Source organism: Triplophysa dalaica, chromosome 10 (genome assembly GCF_015846415.1).
Source record: "Triplophysa dalaica isolate WHDGS20190420 chromosome 10, ASM1584641v1, whole genome shotgun sequence".
NCBI classification, from domain to species: domain Eukaryota; kingdom Metazoa; phylum Chordata; class Actinopteri; order Cypriniformes; family Nemacheilidae; genus Triplophysa; species Triplophysa dalaica.
In genome coordinates this window covers 5,242,677-5,259,107 of record NC_079551.1, presented here as the reverse complement: position 1 = coordinate 5,259,107, position 16,431 = coordinate 5,242,677, and the positions used below count along the sequence as shown (strand labels likewise).

Below are 16,431 nucleotides of genomic sequence, written 5' to 3'. Positions count from 1 at the left end.
CTTGATAAATCATACAATATTGGGGTGAATTCTGTCTCTAGCAATGAAGACATTTTAGACAAACATTATAAATCCTACATAATGGGTCTTTAATGATCTGGAAGCCTTTTTTCAGTTATGTCATTTATGTCTGGAAAACCTTGGAGATCCCGTGATGGTGTTCATCGATCAGAACCTTGTTTTTGGGGTCTGTTTGGGTTTGACTAAATGAATGGAATCTGTCACTTTGTGGAGTGAAAGTGGAAAATTGCCCCACAGGGCTGCTGTCAAGCTCTTTTGAATCAATTCACACTACTTTGAGAGGTTTTACCCTTAATATACATTACTCGCAAAGTATGTAGTTTCGTGTCAGCTTCACAACCGCTTCTGATTAGGGACCATCCCAAAATTCTTTCATCAATTATTCATCCTCATGTCATTCCAAACCTCTATGACTTTCATTCTTCTGCAGAACACGAAAAAGATATTTTCGAGGATGTTTTATAATCAAATGACCCCCATTTACTTCTAACGGATGGACAAAAAAACCACGGAGACATTTCTCAAAATATCTTCTTTTGTGTTTTAAAGAGAAAAGAGTCATGTTGAGTGTTGTGTGTCAATATAATTGTTCCGTTACGACAGCAGCCCTCCTCGTGCCCCCACCGCCACGAGTAAATTCGCAATCTTGTTTTACGAATCGCCTGAATGCAGATAAACTGGTTCTGATAATGACAACGTTAACCTGTTTCTTCTGTGCCGTCCTGGTGTCCCGTTTGATCTCCAGACTGTGCCGTCAACGTCCATAAGAGCTGCAGGACCCTGTTACCGGAGTGTAGCAGTAAGGGCAAGGTAAGACTCATTTCGATTAATCACGTTGAGATATCAATGTTGGGAATGAGGCCACTGTTGGTCACTTAAATGTCGGTAGATTGTGTTTGTTGTTAGACACCCTGAAATGTTTGACTGATAAGGTTGAAACACTTCACTCTTGAGGCGGTCTTATCTTCAGTCAAAGGAGTGGCAGGGTGTGTAGGTGCATGGTTTGTTAATGATAAACCAAAACTGTACCGGGTTAGTAAAGATTTGTTGTTTTGTGTGCACAGACTAAAGATTCAGGACAGAAGATATCGACCTCTGCCGCTCAGTCAAATAATCAAGGTAAGCAGATCTAACTATTACATGAAAACAGCCTTGGAAAACATTAAGAGAGCATTCCAAATTTTCCTCATTTCTAGATGAACTGTGACCATTCTAGTCCCATGTTTGTTGAATTTCAACAAAGTCAAACCTCAGGAGTGACATACATTCATCCAATAGCTATGTGAAAGACTGACAAGACGCATGAAACATTAAAAAAATTATAAAAATCCAAGTTATCACATAAAAAGTAATTTTTGTATTTTTCCTAAATAAATGTAGAAATATTACTTTTGTATTAAGTAAAACTCGTTTTCTTTGCCGTATTTTAGGTCCGAAAAAATACAGAGCATCCATTCTGTTATTTTCACCAATAATGCACATTATTTTTATTTGAAATTTGTAAGAAATATTGGTAGTATTTCACAGAATGAAACAAAGTCGATCATATTACCTAAACACATTGAAATAGCAAATCAAGGAAACTGAAAATAATTTTGAAATGTTCTCTTATTTTTTTCTATGGCTATTTATGCATATATGTATTTTTGCATAGCTCACAATTCCTCAATTTAAACTAGAAAACATAATTTATTGCTGGTTCAAAAACAGCGATGGATTAAATGTTGTAATGTTTTATAAAACCATTTAGTGTTTTATTGCTAGAGTAATAATGAAAATTGCACGAATGATGTCGTAAACACGGGTGACTTTTTGGGGCGTCAATGAATATGTTTTAATTCATTATTACCATTAGCAGTTCATTTTAATAATAATTTACCCCCGAAATGGCTGAAAAACGACAGGTCAGTGATGTGAAAAATGTGGTGGTTTTCATGATTTCAGCTGCAGGAAAACAATGACACGGGTCTTGTTTTTCTATCGTCTCCTGCTCGGATCGTTCTGTTTTATAGACGGTGCTGATTGGAGTCCCTTGATGGCAAATTAAGATCATCTGGCTGTTGTTCTTTGGGACTAATCGTTCGCAGTCCCACAGAGAAGCACTTAAGATGTTAATCGCGGTTCCCTAATTAATTTTTCAGCAAATCTGATGGAGAATGGTGAACGTTTGCCCGCTGCGCAGAAGAAATCAGCACCGCCAAATTGTGATAACTAATGAAATTATAATACTTTAGGTTTGTCAAATCATTTTTATCTATATGCATATGTTTAAAAACTCAAAAATTATAGTCATATCTTCCATCTCTCGTTCAAGATACCATACAAATAACATCCAGTCATTGTCATATAAGCAAGTGAGAGCTCTTGAGTTGAGTAAGTCTACATATAAGTTGTTTGGGGTTTCATTGTGGAAAAGGACCGGACGACCCCTCCGTACACTGCGAATGAGCATTTGGTCACATCAGTGCGGTGTGGCGATTACTCTGGGCTCTTGGTGTCTCGTTAAACACCTCCCACTGTGACCAAGAGCAAGGTGGTAATTGCTTTAAGAAGCGCGGATGAGACTTGATGCTTCAGTCCCTGGCGGAAAAGATCTGGAAATGTCCTGCTTAACCCCTACGCTTCTGGAAGTTCAAACGTTTGTGTATTATTTAGGATATTTGATAAATTTATGTCGTACTTTATTTAACTCCGTATTTCAGGAACGTAATGGTTTTTAAAAAACTTATTTTTAATTGAATTGGGCAATTTTGTTGACAAACATTTGTTTTTGTTCGTTTTAAGCTTTAGCTTTGGTGTAATCGTTTATTCAATATTTGTTTAATCCAAGGTTAGTTTAGTTTACTAACATTTCTGTTCATTGAAATCAAATATTAAAACTTAATATGATAAATTGAAATGTTGCCTCAAACAAACGGAAAGAAGTTAAAAGCATTAAAATTATAATAATAAACACAACATAAAAACAATTAATAAAAATACATGTATCTTATAGAGCAACATAAAAAGTTATGGACAAATAAATAATAAAATGACAAAGCAAATACTAAAATTGCCAAAACGTGAACAAAAAATAAAAAAATAAATGCTAATTTAAAATATTAATAAAACTGAGTAACACTAAAATCAAAACCATAATGCCTCTTGTTTGATCTGCTTGAGCTTGTTAATGGTATTTATATATGAAAATAAATGGTTAAAAATATTACAATAAAAAATATTTTTTTATTATAAATGTACTTTAAAACAACAAATTGAGCTATTCATCAAAATTCATTATATAATATAATAAAATAAAGTATATCTTTATTTGGAAGTCATTAGTAAATAATTCTACATTTATTTATCGGTGTTTATAAAATGTAATATAATTATGTCTGTGTAAAAGCAGATATTGTGAGATTGCATTGGTGTAGGTGTATCAGCAGTAGGGAAATGAGGTTGGCTATTTACCTCTGATTCGTTCTGGAGATAATTGATCTCTCTAATCTGACTGTCTCCCGCTTCATCAAAATATCCTCAGGCGCAACAGGAGGTTACTGAGGAGAGAAAGAAAGAGAGAGAGAGTTGAGCATTCAAAAGGGGCGTGTGAGATTTCTAGAACCCACACGCCGCTTTATAAAGCCCACCTTGCCGAGTTGCAGACATTCGTTGACCACGCGGTTTCTACATTACCATCCTTCACTTTTGACATCCTTTGCACATGGCATTGGCTCTACCCAGAATCCGCGGCTCTAATCGGAAGAACGCTCGTCCCCCGACCTCCTGGGGTCTGACCAGCCGGCTCGGGGTTCGAGCCCTCCTCCACCGAGACCCCCTCACCAACCGCATCCTCGAGAGTCTGCCTCGCTCGGTTTTGAAGCACTGCTACCGCTCTAACTCCTCTCGTTTCCCTACAGCTCTGAGGGAGACCAGCTCTGCCCTGACACTCACCGCCGATGGCTCGTCCAGAACGGCTCGCTGCGCTTTAGGTATGACCGTTTCGCCTAAAGGACACAGCGCCCAACCAGCCGCCTCCAGCAATCATACAGCCAACCAGAACAGCAGCAGCAGCGGGTAAGTCGGGTTTAGCTTCTGTCTTAACCCGTAATGATACACGTGGGGAAGGTTCTCTCATAATCATAGACTCTTGCTTCTCCGGCAGCTCTGTCTCAGGAGATATGGACGAGGTCGATGCGTTCAGGATGAAGCGCCCTGCTGACGACACTGTGTCTCTCGTCTCCTCAACACCCGAGTCGCTCATTGTGGAAGGTGAGTGGTCGAAACACGTCGCTAACTGGATATTTGTAATGCATTTGGCAGCGCTTATTGTTTCATTTTGTCATTCAGATGTATATTACACCACTTTGCGGGGCGAGCTGGAGTCCATCGCGCAGGACTTTGAAGTGGAGTCCTGGAGTCTGGCCGTGGATAACAACTTCTTGAAGAAGCATACGAAGGAAATGGCCAAGAGACAGGACGTTATATACGGTTAGTGTTACATCACAACTACACACCTACTTTTTTTAGTGACTAATTAATGACTGTTGAACATGATTTTATTGATGTTTTTTATTTATCTTACAACAATAAAATCAAATAATAGTACTAATAAAATCATTTGGATCATGTGATGTCTGCTAGTGAGTCACTGTCAAAAGTTATAATGAAATGTTCACAGAGCTCATCCAGACGGAGATGCATCACATGAGGACGCTGAAGATCATGCAGCGTGTGTACGCCCGAGAGCTGCGCGAGGCCTTACAGATGGACGACAAGAGGCTGGACTGTTTGTTTCCACAGCTTGACAGCCTGCTGGAGCTGCACAGTCACTTCCTTTCCCGCCTCAGGGAGCGGCGCACAGAGTCCCTGCAGACGGGCAGCGAACACGGTTACGCCATCAACCAACTCTCAGACATCCTTATATCCCAGGTACATGCTAAACACTTCCTGTTTCACACTTCCCGGTTATAATTTCCTGTTTCTGCTTCTACTCTTCTTGCATAGATAGTGCAGAGTAGTGTTCTGTTGTAAATATTATATATTTGCAAAGCATATTTAGGTCATTAAAATGTGCGATTGAAATTTTAAGGGAGTTTTTTTTCCTAATTCATTATTTGTCCGGTTTGCAGTTTTCCGGAGAGCTTGGAGAACGAATGAAAGACTGTTACGGGGATTTCTGCAGTCGCCACACTGAAGCAGTCAACTATTACAAAGAACAAATTCAGAACAACAAGAAGTTTCAGAACCTCATGAGGGTACGTTAAGCTCTGCCCCTAATCTTATACATCTGAGTGCTTTTTGGGGGATGTGCTCTGTTGCCATCTGCACTCCTTTATGTATTTCTCTATGTTGCATTTCAGAAAATAAGCAATCTGTCAATTGTGCGGCGATTGGGCGTTCCAGAGTGCATCCTGTTGGTGACACAGCGAATCACCAAGTACCCTGTTTTAGTGGAGCGAATCCTGCAGAATACAGAAGGTAATTATCCCTCACATTCTCTTTAGTGTGTGTGTGCATGCTTGTCTGTGAATGTGTGTTAGTACATGTGCATATTGTGTGTGTGAAGCGTTTGTATCTGGGTATTTCTGTCTTTTCACCTTTTTCTTGTTTTTAAAGGTATAACTGTAATTGTTTTGCTTAAAGTCAATATGTCTCATGAAAATTGTAAAAAGCGCAATAGAAATAAAGTTGAGTTGAGTTTAGTTTAGTTAATGTAATGAAACATGAAATGCAATTCAAATGTTGTGTCTTTGCAGCTGGCACAGAGGAACATGAAGGTCTGGCAGAAGCTCTCGGCCTGATCAAGGACGTCATCGTGCAGGTGGACGCTCAGGTCAACCTCTACGAAAAGGAAGCTCGGCTCCGAGAGATCTCGTCCAAGATGGAACCCAAGCCACTGGGAAAGATCAAGGACGGACGTTTTTTCCGCAAGGAGGATCTGTGCCAGGGCCGTCGCAGGCTGCTGAATGAAGGCACGGTCTTCTGGAAAGCCGCGTCCGGTCGACTCAAAGGTAATGCTTTAGTGTCAATAAAATTTATTTAGTAAATTATTAAACTTGTGTTCTGTAACATGTGAGGTTTTCTGTTTTCACAAAAGTTAAGAATGTTTTAATATCTGCCTTTAGATATTCTCGCTCTCCTGCTGACTGACGTTCTCGTATTGTTGCAAGAGAAGGATCAGAGATACATGTTCTCTACTGTGGTGAGTCTAATTTCAATGTCATTTTAACAGAAAGTCTAAATGAATCGAAAAAATTATGTTTCTTTCCTCCTGGCAGGACAACAAGCCGTCCGTCATTTCCCTGCAGAAGCTGATCGTGCGAGAGGTCGCTCACGAGGAGCGGGCAATGTTCCTCATCTGCGCCTCCTCTAACCGACCAGAGATGTACGAGATCCACACGGCCTCGAAAGAAGAGCGCAACACATGGATCACGCACATCCGACAGGCGGTGGAAAGGTGTGTGATCTATAAAAACACGTTTGCTATGTCCTTCACTTTTCAGTCGTTCTTACATTTTTATTTCGGTTCTTCAGCTGTCCACATACAGAGGAGAGGCTCTTCAGTGAGGAAGAGGAGGCCATGGTCGCTCGATTCCGAGAGTTTCATGGTAAAATTTGCAGTTTGTGTATTCATTATTTAGTTTGACATCTAAGAACAGCTTTGAGGAAAGTTTGTCATTGTTATACCGATCTGGTCAGTATATATTATGAAATATTAAATACGTTAAATAGTATTTCCCTGATTAATTATGTGTAATGTGATATAAAATTAACCAACATTAGAAATATTATTGTGATTTTTCATGTAATTATGAGATTTATTTACTTTTTACTTAAATTTATACTTGATTTACACTTTTTTACACTTTTTTACTATACCCACTATATTTTGGTTTCGGGATGGTTCTCTGATTGTAGAGCATTTTGGAGAGTTAAATATCATTAAAGTATTAAATGTCCATTACAAGATAGCCTTGGTCACTAGAGGGCGTACTTGTGTTTTTAACTACACACATGCAACACATGAAGTGTCTTTTTTTTGCTTGTATATTGTACACGAGAATAAACATCATCCCATTTTTATTTTCTTATAGAGCGGCTGATGTTGAAGGACGCTGAGATCGCTCATAGCCTCACAGATAAACTGCAGTTATTCTCAGATCTGGTCGAATCTGTGGCCGGTGTGGAAGATGTCAGTCATCACTCGCGTTTGCTCCTGCGGGGCGATGCCTCGGACCTCCAGCAGGGGGAGCAGCTCATCAAAGGAGCCATCACCGAAGGTGACATGTCCGGGCATCTCACCTGTTGAATTCGGTTTACTTCTTAAAATGTTGTTGTATGTGCAGACCTGCACCGAAAACATGCAAATCTTTGCGTGTTTGGTTATTAAATATGTTATCTAACCATCCAGACATTTCATCAAACAAATCCCTTGGATTCATTTTTTTTCTGCAGTCATTGAAACAAATTGAAATCATGTTCAAATCATGTTCATGTTTTTGATTTCTTGTATTTGAGATTACTTGAGAGCGTTTATAAAACTCTTGGAACTATGTTTTTCTGCAGTGGAGAACCTACAGAACCTCCTGGTATCCGGTGTGAAGGAAACATCTCTTCAAACTGAAGGAAACCAGAGTCCAGGGTTGAGCATGCTTCCCCGCAGGGCCGACACCTTCGGTGGCTACGACAGTACTCCTAAAATTCTGCCTAAAAGTGAGCGTCATGTTAAACTTGAATAAACATGAGACTAGATTTTACTGGTGTAGTCTACATTTAAGACAAAAATAAAATAAAAAGTTTTATTACCCACAACCCCTTGCACCAGGCAAAATAATTCATTTTTATTGAGGACAAGATGACACTGTACCATGTGTAAATACTGTCAATCTGCCTATATGCTTTTTCAGTAGTGTAACCGTTCCCATCTGGGATTCAGTCCGTGTGTAAGATGTGAATATTTGTGTTCACACAGACGGTAGTGTAAAGAAGAAGGTCTCCGGAGCGGCGGGCAGGTCCAGGGATCGCAACGAACGAGCCAGCTCAGACCCACAGATCAAAGAGGCCTATGCCTTTCAAATCCAGGAAGAGCTGGTGAGTTGAATTAACATATTTGTCCTCCATCATCCATTCTGTTTGTGTTGTGATTATAAAGACTCTATTTGGATGAAACGCAAAATATCTGTCTCTCACAGGATGAGACCTCATCATCCGGCTGCCACAAAACATCAACCTTCAGATTTCCACAAGCAGAGGTATGAGGTCACATCAGACCAGAAGATTTCCCGTGAGAAAAGAAACTCCACATTGTTTTATATATGCCACCCAATGCATTTTTTAAATAGTAACCTTTGCGTTCGCCGCACCTTACCGGTGGGAAATTCAGCGCAGGTTAACCTGGCAGGAATGTTGGTATTGTATCGATGGTGAGAACGGTGCCTGTGAATATCTAATGCCTTCATTGTCTTCCTGTTCATCCAGTTCTACGAGCGAGTCCTCCTGCTGTCTCAGCGGCTCTACAGTTTACAGGTAACACACACACACTGACCGACTGTTGTGTCAATAAGAACGCTGCAGGAAAAGCAGCCCCTGAGATAAGATCAGAGAAGGAAATTTCTTTTTTGAGGAATTTCACACCTTAAGGCGTCTATTGCTGTGGGATGTTAGTGGGTCATGTGTATCAGATCAGTGGTTTAAGACGACTATAATCATGTATTTCCACAACAGTTTCCCTTATCTCCAGTTTGTTAGTCTTGGATTGTTGTTTTAGTTTTGTTTCACTTGTTTGCTTTCGTCTTATGTGCATTTCATTTACATTCTCAGCAGACACTTTATTATCAAAGCGAACAGAAGGTCAGGCAGCTGAGAACACATGACACTCTTCAAGCCTTAGTTACCGAGCTGGTCTCAACAGCTATTCAAATATTAAATCCCCTCTCTGTCCCTCCACTTAGGCCATCGTCGCTCAGCAGGACAGTCACATCGAGCTCCAGCGGGCCTCTCTCCTCTCTGCCGAACGGGAGCGTTCTGGCGGCCGATGCCGCGGCACGGATGTGCTCCTCGAGCAGGAGAAACAAAGGAACCTGGAGAAGCACCGCGAGGAGATGGTAAACTTTCAACGTCTGCAGAGCCAGCACAGACAGGAGCAGGCCCGCTGGGAGCGGGAGCGCGAGAGGCAGAGACGGCAGACCGAGGCGGCAGAACGGAGGCTGAAGGAGAAAGAGGAAGAATGCAGACGGCTGGAAGCCGGGCTAGCCGAAGAGAGACAGGAGCTGGAACGGCAGAAGCAGACGTACCAGCAGGACCTGGAACGGCTGCGGGAGTCAACAAGAGCGGTGGAGAAAGAGAGAGAGAGACTTGAACAGCAGAGGAAGCTGAGAAAGCACAACACTGTGGCGAACGCTGCTGCGTTATATGCACAGGAGGCTGGAAAGGTGAGGGGTGTTCGACCTTTGACTTATGGAAATGAAAAAACACTTCCTGTCTACCAACACACAGTTGCATGATGGAAATGACGTTGCTAATACCATCCTCATTTTAAAAACAAACCTGTTATCTAGAAACCAGCACTTTAGGGTGAGATTTTTAACATAGGCCAGCGGATAACCCCCTTACACCCTAAGCTACTGAATTAAAACACCATAGCAACCCCATAGAAACGCACTTTAGTATTATGACAGGTGGCTTTTTTGCATGAGCAAGCCCTATGTTTTATTATAAATATACAGGTTTTACATATTTGTGTGTTTATCCATACCATGAATTTCAAAACATGCAAAAAGCCAATTAGAACAGCTTAGCAACCCCATAGCAAAAAGTATTATAAAAAAAACGTTGTGTATGTGTTTTGACGGCAAAATTTTAACTCAAACTTCTTGGCAACAAGCTAATAGCCACTCAGAATGCCTTTGCAACCGCATGGCAACGCCCCTCACGCGTTTTTTGCACATGCAAGCTCTACATGTTCAGTTCTAAAATAGTGTATTTACAAGGTTTTTAACATGAAATATATATTTCAACTAGAAATGTGGCCTTCGCTTGCACAAAAACGTGTTTGTAATAATTCTAGGCCGTTGCTATGGGGTTGCTAAGGTGTTCTGTTTTTAAATAAAATCGTTTATTCATGCCAAAAAATTAAATCCAAAAACACCTTGGCATATCAACACCCTAGCACTGATGACAGGTGCATCAGCGAGCCTGTTTTTAGTTCAAACATATCGCTTTGTTTAGAAAAATAATTTTGTTAACGTTTATCCTTGCTGAAATTCAGAGGTGTTCTTTAAAGATCTTCAACGCCGTTTTTCTGAAGTCATGCATTTAGGGCAACAGGAACTGGCACATTGAAATAGGCTGATGTCACATACTGTTCCCATGCAAAGTCACATTATCATTATTATTATTTATTTCAAGCGCAGGTGTGCCAGGTAAAGAGAGCGTCTGCTTTTCCCACGCTCTCCTTTCTGAAATGCTCTTCCAGCACAATCGAGCAAACAATGTGCCACTGTGAGCCAACGCAGAAGCTGCTCGACTTCATGCTCAAGATTTGATGATTAACTTGCCACCCTGCCCTACCTGTTCTATGTTAATAAACCTGCTAGATTAGCCTAGCAGATCTGTGAGAAAAAGAGACGCTCGGACTGGCGCTGTTTGAACAGTCCTTACCAGCTCGCTCGCTGAAGAGCAAGTCTTTGTGCAAACAGAGGTTAACAAAGACAAATTGTGTGATTTCCTGAAATGGTCTGCAGTTTCTCAGCTAAACTGAAACCGTGTCGCAGTGTGAGATGAGGCTGATTGTGTTAAACAAACAGATCCCCTTACTTCAGTTCCTAGAAAGACCCTTTGTTTCCTTAAAGCTGCAATCTATAACCTGGATATATCATGTTTATGATTTTTTATATTATCTTAATCAAAAAGCTGTTTTGAACTCCCTACTCCAATACACAATACACAACAGTAAGTTTATAATAATAATCATTTTAGTATTTTATTCCCCTTTGATTCATTATCAGTTTGACGTCATTTGACATTAATTTACTCTAAATAACAAGCAATTCGATGTGTTAAACGGAGATGGGGAATAAGATGCAGCTTTAAATGGTAGATCATTCCTTTGAAAATAGGTTGAGAGGGCTGGATGTCAAGTTTATCGAGGCATTTTAACATCAGAATGCTTTTGTATTGTACAATCACACTAATAGAGTTCTTGCAGCAATTAACCGCAACTTCACATTTCATTGTATGCATATGAGGTCATGCAGGCACGTCCAGTCACGCCTGGCCTTTCCTGTGATCTGCACTTATCGCTCTTTTCTGCAGCTAGCAGTTAGCGTCTGCCCTTGTTGCCAGGGGTACAGATCTTGCGATATAACACGGTACACCATTTCAAAGTTTAGAGTTGTGCTTTCTAGCAACAAAGACATTAAGAAATTGCTTTACTTTTTCGGTCTGTTGATGAAGTTTTAGTCTGTCTGAAACTTTTGTCTGCAGTGGTCACTTCATACAAAACTAATGTTTTGTTTTGTTTCTTTAGTCTGTACGTTAGAAAGACGTTAGTGAAGTTTTTTACAACGTTATAACCATTTTATGGTTTACTGATTGAGCAGAACATCGTTTGTCTGGAGCATCAACGTTCCGCTACATTTTATTACGCTGGATTGTTTTATTACCATGTCGGCCGTCATCCGTCAAGTGAGATATCTTGCTTGACTTGTTTTTTGACCTGGCCGATTCTTTTCTTACTCACTTCCGTTCTTGTGTATTGAGGTTTTTAGAGAAGCATTGAACTCTGATCACATTAAACATAGTTTCTTTCCCCTGCCAGCTTGCTTTATATTTCCCATGCACTCTATTTGTAAAGTCAAACGATGGGCCTCTAGATGTTTTTTGTCATTGTTAGATTTATGGTCAGTCATAAACACAGATGCTCGTGTTTCCATGGAGTCTGTTTTTGTGCCGCAAGCTTTGCTTAGTTTTACTGCTCAGCTGTCTGAGGTTAAAAAACCCAAGCGACCCGTCAGCAACAGGTATTTAGCACCGTGATTTACTAGCAACGTTCCTAGAATCGAGCAGCACAGCGCAAGAGCTCCAAATGAATATTTGCTCCAAGTATCCAGGGCTGTTTTCAAATGGGAAAACGCAACGTATAATTACCTTCCAGCAAACTTTCATTAATACCGGCGCTGGAATGCGGCCAGTCCTAATTGTTTATGTGATGTCAATCAAGCTTTTGTAGGGAAAACCTCGCACACCCCTCATATTTTAAGCTCTGGAAACCTTATATTTACTGAAGGCACCTCAGGTGAGGAGACAATGAAGCATCTGTCCTGAAGAAAAGTACTTGTGTTTGACAAAGGCCACACTGTAAACTTCTTCAGGTGATATTGCCTGGGCAGGTTGGAGACGTTCAGGCTTTTCCAACCTCTTCTAGAATCTAGATCCTAAAAATGTTTTAAATCCAACAAGGATCAAAAAGAGTGACTGCACTGGAGATACTAAAATATAACCATTTTTTATTATTTTAGTTTTAGGAGTTAAGTCAAATAGAATATTGTAAAACACAGGTTTGCACATCACTTCTAAGAATCTAATGGGTTCGACATTCCTACATTTTAGAGTTGTGCCATACATCCCTTCTTTTCGTTGAAAAGTTGAATTTGGAGGGTGGAATTGTGAGTTGTCCGGGTGGGAACGTGATGAAACAACTCGGGCGGCACTAGTTTCAGGCCAATCTTCTCCACACCTTTAAGTAGATGTGTTGGACAGTACGGTTGCTGCATCTTCACCTCCAGGTCCGAGGGTGTTGGAAGCATCATGATTAATCACTCAAACACAGTTTCAGTTCTTTAAGATCATTTCATCCCCAAAACCGCACTACTCATTCAACCCTTGAGCAAGGCATGGTAACTTCAAGTCGCTCCATCCCTCCAAATAGCGTACAACGTGTTACCTGGGATGAAAGGGTTGGCGGATAGCCAGCTGACTAACTGTCAGTCGCTGACGTCCTTTATTAATCTATACCTCATGTCCTTTCATGTGGGGCGCCCTCGAATTTTGTTACATTCTTTGCCTGTCTTGACAAAGTGTGTCCATGAGTAGATCAAAGAATGCCTTCGCTCAGCCCAAGAAGCAGCATGTGTTTCGAATTTGCATTCTTCCTGTGGATCTCGCCGGTTCTTGAACAGACTGGATTCCCCATGTGACGCATTAGCTTGGCATTTCCTCCTTTTTGAACTCATACGTAGCGAAGAGCTTTTCACAAGGCGACTTTAAAGATCATGTCTGTGCGATAATGCTTTGCGTTTGTTTTAAGATACCAAAGTCCAGAGCATATGTTTGCGATTAATCGATTAAAAAACGATTAATCGTAGCAAGATATTAGAAATGTATTACAATAATTTAACAGTATTCAGAATATCCTTTTGATTGTTATTCACACATTTGCGTTTGTTTTTACAGCTTCCTCTCTCCTCAAGCTTTAACGGCGAGCTCTTGTTTGGTGGACCAGGGGACCAGTCGCATCCTCAAAAGGTGCTCCTGCGATCCTCTCTCTCCGTATCCCCCGCCGACTACCCGGACCGTCCCGAGATCCACTCACGCCGAGAGAGCTCCTGCAACACCCTGTCGACGAAAACGGAGGTTCCCATCCACCTCGTCAGCACCACCAACCAACTGCACAAGCAGGGAGGAGTCCAGCAACAGATCCCCACCAAACTCGCCGCCCTCAGCAGGGGCAAAGAGAAGAGCGGGAAGGGAAAGAGTTCACACCGCTCCGAGAGCTTGGGTCAGTTTAGCACACATAACCTTTTATGAACAGCCACATTAGAAGGATCAACAACAATGATGTGGTCTCTGTGTGCTTTGAGTTGTCTGGTGGAGTATGTGTTGATTTTAAAAACTGTTTTGCTTGTTTCACAGCCTCTGTTGACATGAAGCAATTGCTGCCCGTCAAGCTGTCAGCACGAGATTCAGAGGGAAACCTAAAAGCACGCCGCCCCGTCAGCCCCCACCACCAGCCCCTCCAACCCCAACCGTCACACTCAGGTAATCAAATAGCCCCTCCCGACATTCCCCGCCAAGCCTCAACCGCTCTTGACCCGCTGTGTAAACAGTCATTAGCCCCAACTGACAAAGCTGTTGTTTGTTTGCTCGCTCTGCAGATTCCCTCAGCCCCCCGGATGGCAACGTGGACGCCCAGTCCAGCCTCGCCGTTCTCACAACCCAAAACCAGAACGTCCAGCAGACCCTCCAGTACGCTGTGGGCGACGAGGCAACCAAGGAAGACGTTATCTTTTTCTGAGCACCGTCCACGGCATGCTGGGAAATTCCAATGAAAAAACATACGTCTTTGACCTTATGAAGAAACAGTCTTAAGTTTTACGTAGAGACATTTTAGCTCAGTCTTAACTGCTAACAATTTTTTATTTTGTAAGTTTGTAAATACAACGAAGGAAAATATGTTTTAGAAAAAAATGCTCACTGGATGTCATAGAAAACCAAAAGACTCCGTGAATATAAAGACAGGGAAGGTGTGGAACGATTCTGTAGCATATGTTCCTAACGGACGAAATGAAGAATATGGGGACGGTTTGGTTCGCTTATTGTGATGGCGAGCAGTTTGCACAGCCTCAGTGTTCCACTTAATGTTAAATCATGGAATTTGGATGACAATATTGTGGCATGCGCTGTTGTGGTCAATCTGAAACATGTTATTTCACGATAAAGCACTGATGTGTTAATTTGTGGCTTTTTTAAAGGGCCTTGAAATTTGGTCAAGGTCTGTTCGTGTTCAGACCAAACACTGTCTAAAAAATGGAAGAACAAAGAAATCGACAGCAGGAATGTGAGAATTCAAGATTTTATAACTCCGTTTTGATTCAGCAGTTATTTTATGTTTTTAGATAATGAAGGAAACGGTTTTAGCTAACAATAATTTTAAAGAGGAATATGTAAATCTCAGAAACAGTGTCAAGAAACGTCTAGGCCATTTTTATCAACATTATCAAGAAAATGAAGAAACCGTAATTTCTTAATTTTCTATTTTTATTTTGTTATAAAGTGACCTGAAAATTTCCTTGTTAGATTCACCCATCCTTGTTCTTTTTAAAAAGAGTGCCAACAAGAATATCTCATTCATTAGGTCATGTAACTGGCACATGAGCAACTAAACAGGTTTGGGAGTTTATTTTCAGTTACTAACAAAAATGATTCGCCAACAATGTTCAGTAGCTTAGAAACCATTTTTATATCACAATGAAGATTTTTGTACACAAGGTTAATTTGATCTCTTGTTCTGCTAAGCAGCTTCTCTGTTTTGCTTTTCCAGTATCACCACCGACATTCAATACATTCGTTTCTATTTCATTACCGTAAAGTTGAGTGGAGTTCCTCTTCTGCTGACCACAGAAACAATGTCATTGTGCAAGGTTACTTTTACTTTGGATTCCTGTCTTTCCACCAAAGACTAGTACCTAAAATTCTCCATTTCTTTGTTAAATTTTAATAACGCCTGTAAGTATGAAGTCACCAATCTGAAGTTTGTTTATAGATGACAGTGTGATTTGTATGTATTATGTTGTACATAGAATTTCGTAGATGAGATGTAGATATTGTGCAAGGTTGTCACGTAACCACTGGAATTAGAGAGGGTTATAAAACGCTGTCCGGGTATATTTTCGTTTTATTCCTTTGTAGGCACTTTTTTCTTTATGAAAACGACTTCTGTCATTCAGTCTGAGTGGTTTTTTGTTTGTTTATAAACAACATGATGCATCGCTTTCGAGTAACATTTTAAGTGTTTAGCTTGATGTAAGAAAAGAAAGTTTTTACGTTCATCTTTGTGAAAAAGTCCCAGGTTCACGCTTGGATGGGCAAGTGAAGGGACGTTTTTTATACTGTAGCAGATCAGTTTGACCAGCAAAGTGTAAATAAATGTCATGTGATTTTGATCACATTTTAGTAAATTCTCTCAAGTCAGCGACTGAACGTTCCCTTTTGTAGCTGCAGAGCACTTTACCTCAAATTTCCGTTTTGTTTTTGTAACTTTACAAATGTGAGCTAAATGTTCCCGTCTCTTTAAATTGTCATTTGAACCATTATGTTGGGCTTTGTGTCTGATTTTCTACAGTACGAGTAATTTTCTTTAATGTAGAGGCCTTGTGGTCAACTATTGTTGTCTATATAAATATATCAAATGTCCCAAAAAAGAAATATTTGTGATTACACTAGCCACTTTTGGACCAAGTAAATGTTAAGGGGACCTCAAGTGTTAAATCTGGGTTTTGCTTAGTGTTTAAAGGACGTTCCTAGCACGCCGATTTGATTTTTTTACCACAACATTGTATTCGCTCCAGAGAGGATAATAGAAATATCTGTGAACACTTAAATGCGCTGCCTTTAGAGATGTTTTGGTAATAAAATATCTTTAAAAATTTG

At 40.5% G+C, this 16,431-nt stretch overlaps 1 protein-coding gene across 4 annotated transcripts in view; it reads left to right on the top strand.

Annotated features, from left to right (window-relative positions):
• arhgef18b (rho/rac guanine nucleotide exchange factor (GEF) 18b) overlaps positions 1 to 16,431 on the top strand; it is a 34,862-nt gene extending 18,431 nt beyond the window's left edge. For all 4 annotated transcript variants that reach the window (XM_056758237.1, XM_056758238.1, XM_056758235.1 and 1 more), the window contains 21 exons: positions 767 to 831; positions 1,086 to 1,140; positions 3,921 to 4,077; positions 4,166 to 4,272; positions 4,351 to 4,491; positions 4,682 to 4,932; positions 5,133 to 5,258; positions 5,364 to 5,481; positions 5,760 to 6,014; positions 6,129 to 6,205; positions 6,282 to 6,460; positions 6,538 to 6,611; positions 7,098 to 7,283; positions 7,570 to 7,716; positions 7,976 to 8,094; positions 8,196 to 8,255; positions 8,482 to 8,529; positions 8,955 to 9,434; positions 13,456 to 13,780; positions 13,915 to 14,040; positions 14,157 to 16,431. In XM_056758237.1, coding sequence (XP_056614215.1) covers positions 767 to 831; positions 1,086 to 1,140; positions 3,921 to 4,077; positions 4,166 to 4,272; positions 4,351 to 4,491; positions 4,682 to 4,932; positions 5,133 to 5,258; positions 5,364 to 5,481; positions 5,760 to 6,014; positions 6,129 to 6,205; positions 6,282 to 6,460; positions 6,538 to 6,611; positions 7,098 to 7,283; positions 7,570 to 7,716; positions 7,976 to 8,094; positions 8,196 to 8,255; positions 8,482 to 8,529; positions 8,955 to 9,434; positions 13,456 to 13,780; positions 13,915 to 14,040; positions 14,157 to 14,296 — 3,236 coding nt within the window. In that variant the 3' untranslated portion in view covers positions 14,297 to 16,431. The remainder of the gene's footprint in view (positions 1 to 766; positions 832 to 1,085; positions 1,141 to 3,920; positions 4,078 to 4,165; positions 4,273 to 4,350; positions 4,492 to 4,681; positions 4,933 to 5,132; positions 5,259 to 5,363; positions 5,482 to 5,759; positions 6,015 to 6,128; positions 6,206 to 6,281; positions 6,461 to 6,537; positions 6,612 to 7,097; positions 7,284 to 7,569; positions 7,717 to 7,975; positions 8,095 to 8,195; positions 8,256 to 8,481; positions 8,530 to 8,954; positions 9,435 to 13,455; positions 13,781 to 13,914; positions 14,041 to 14,156) is intronic.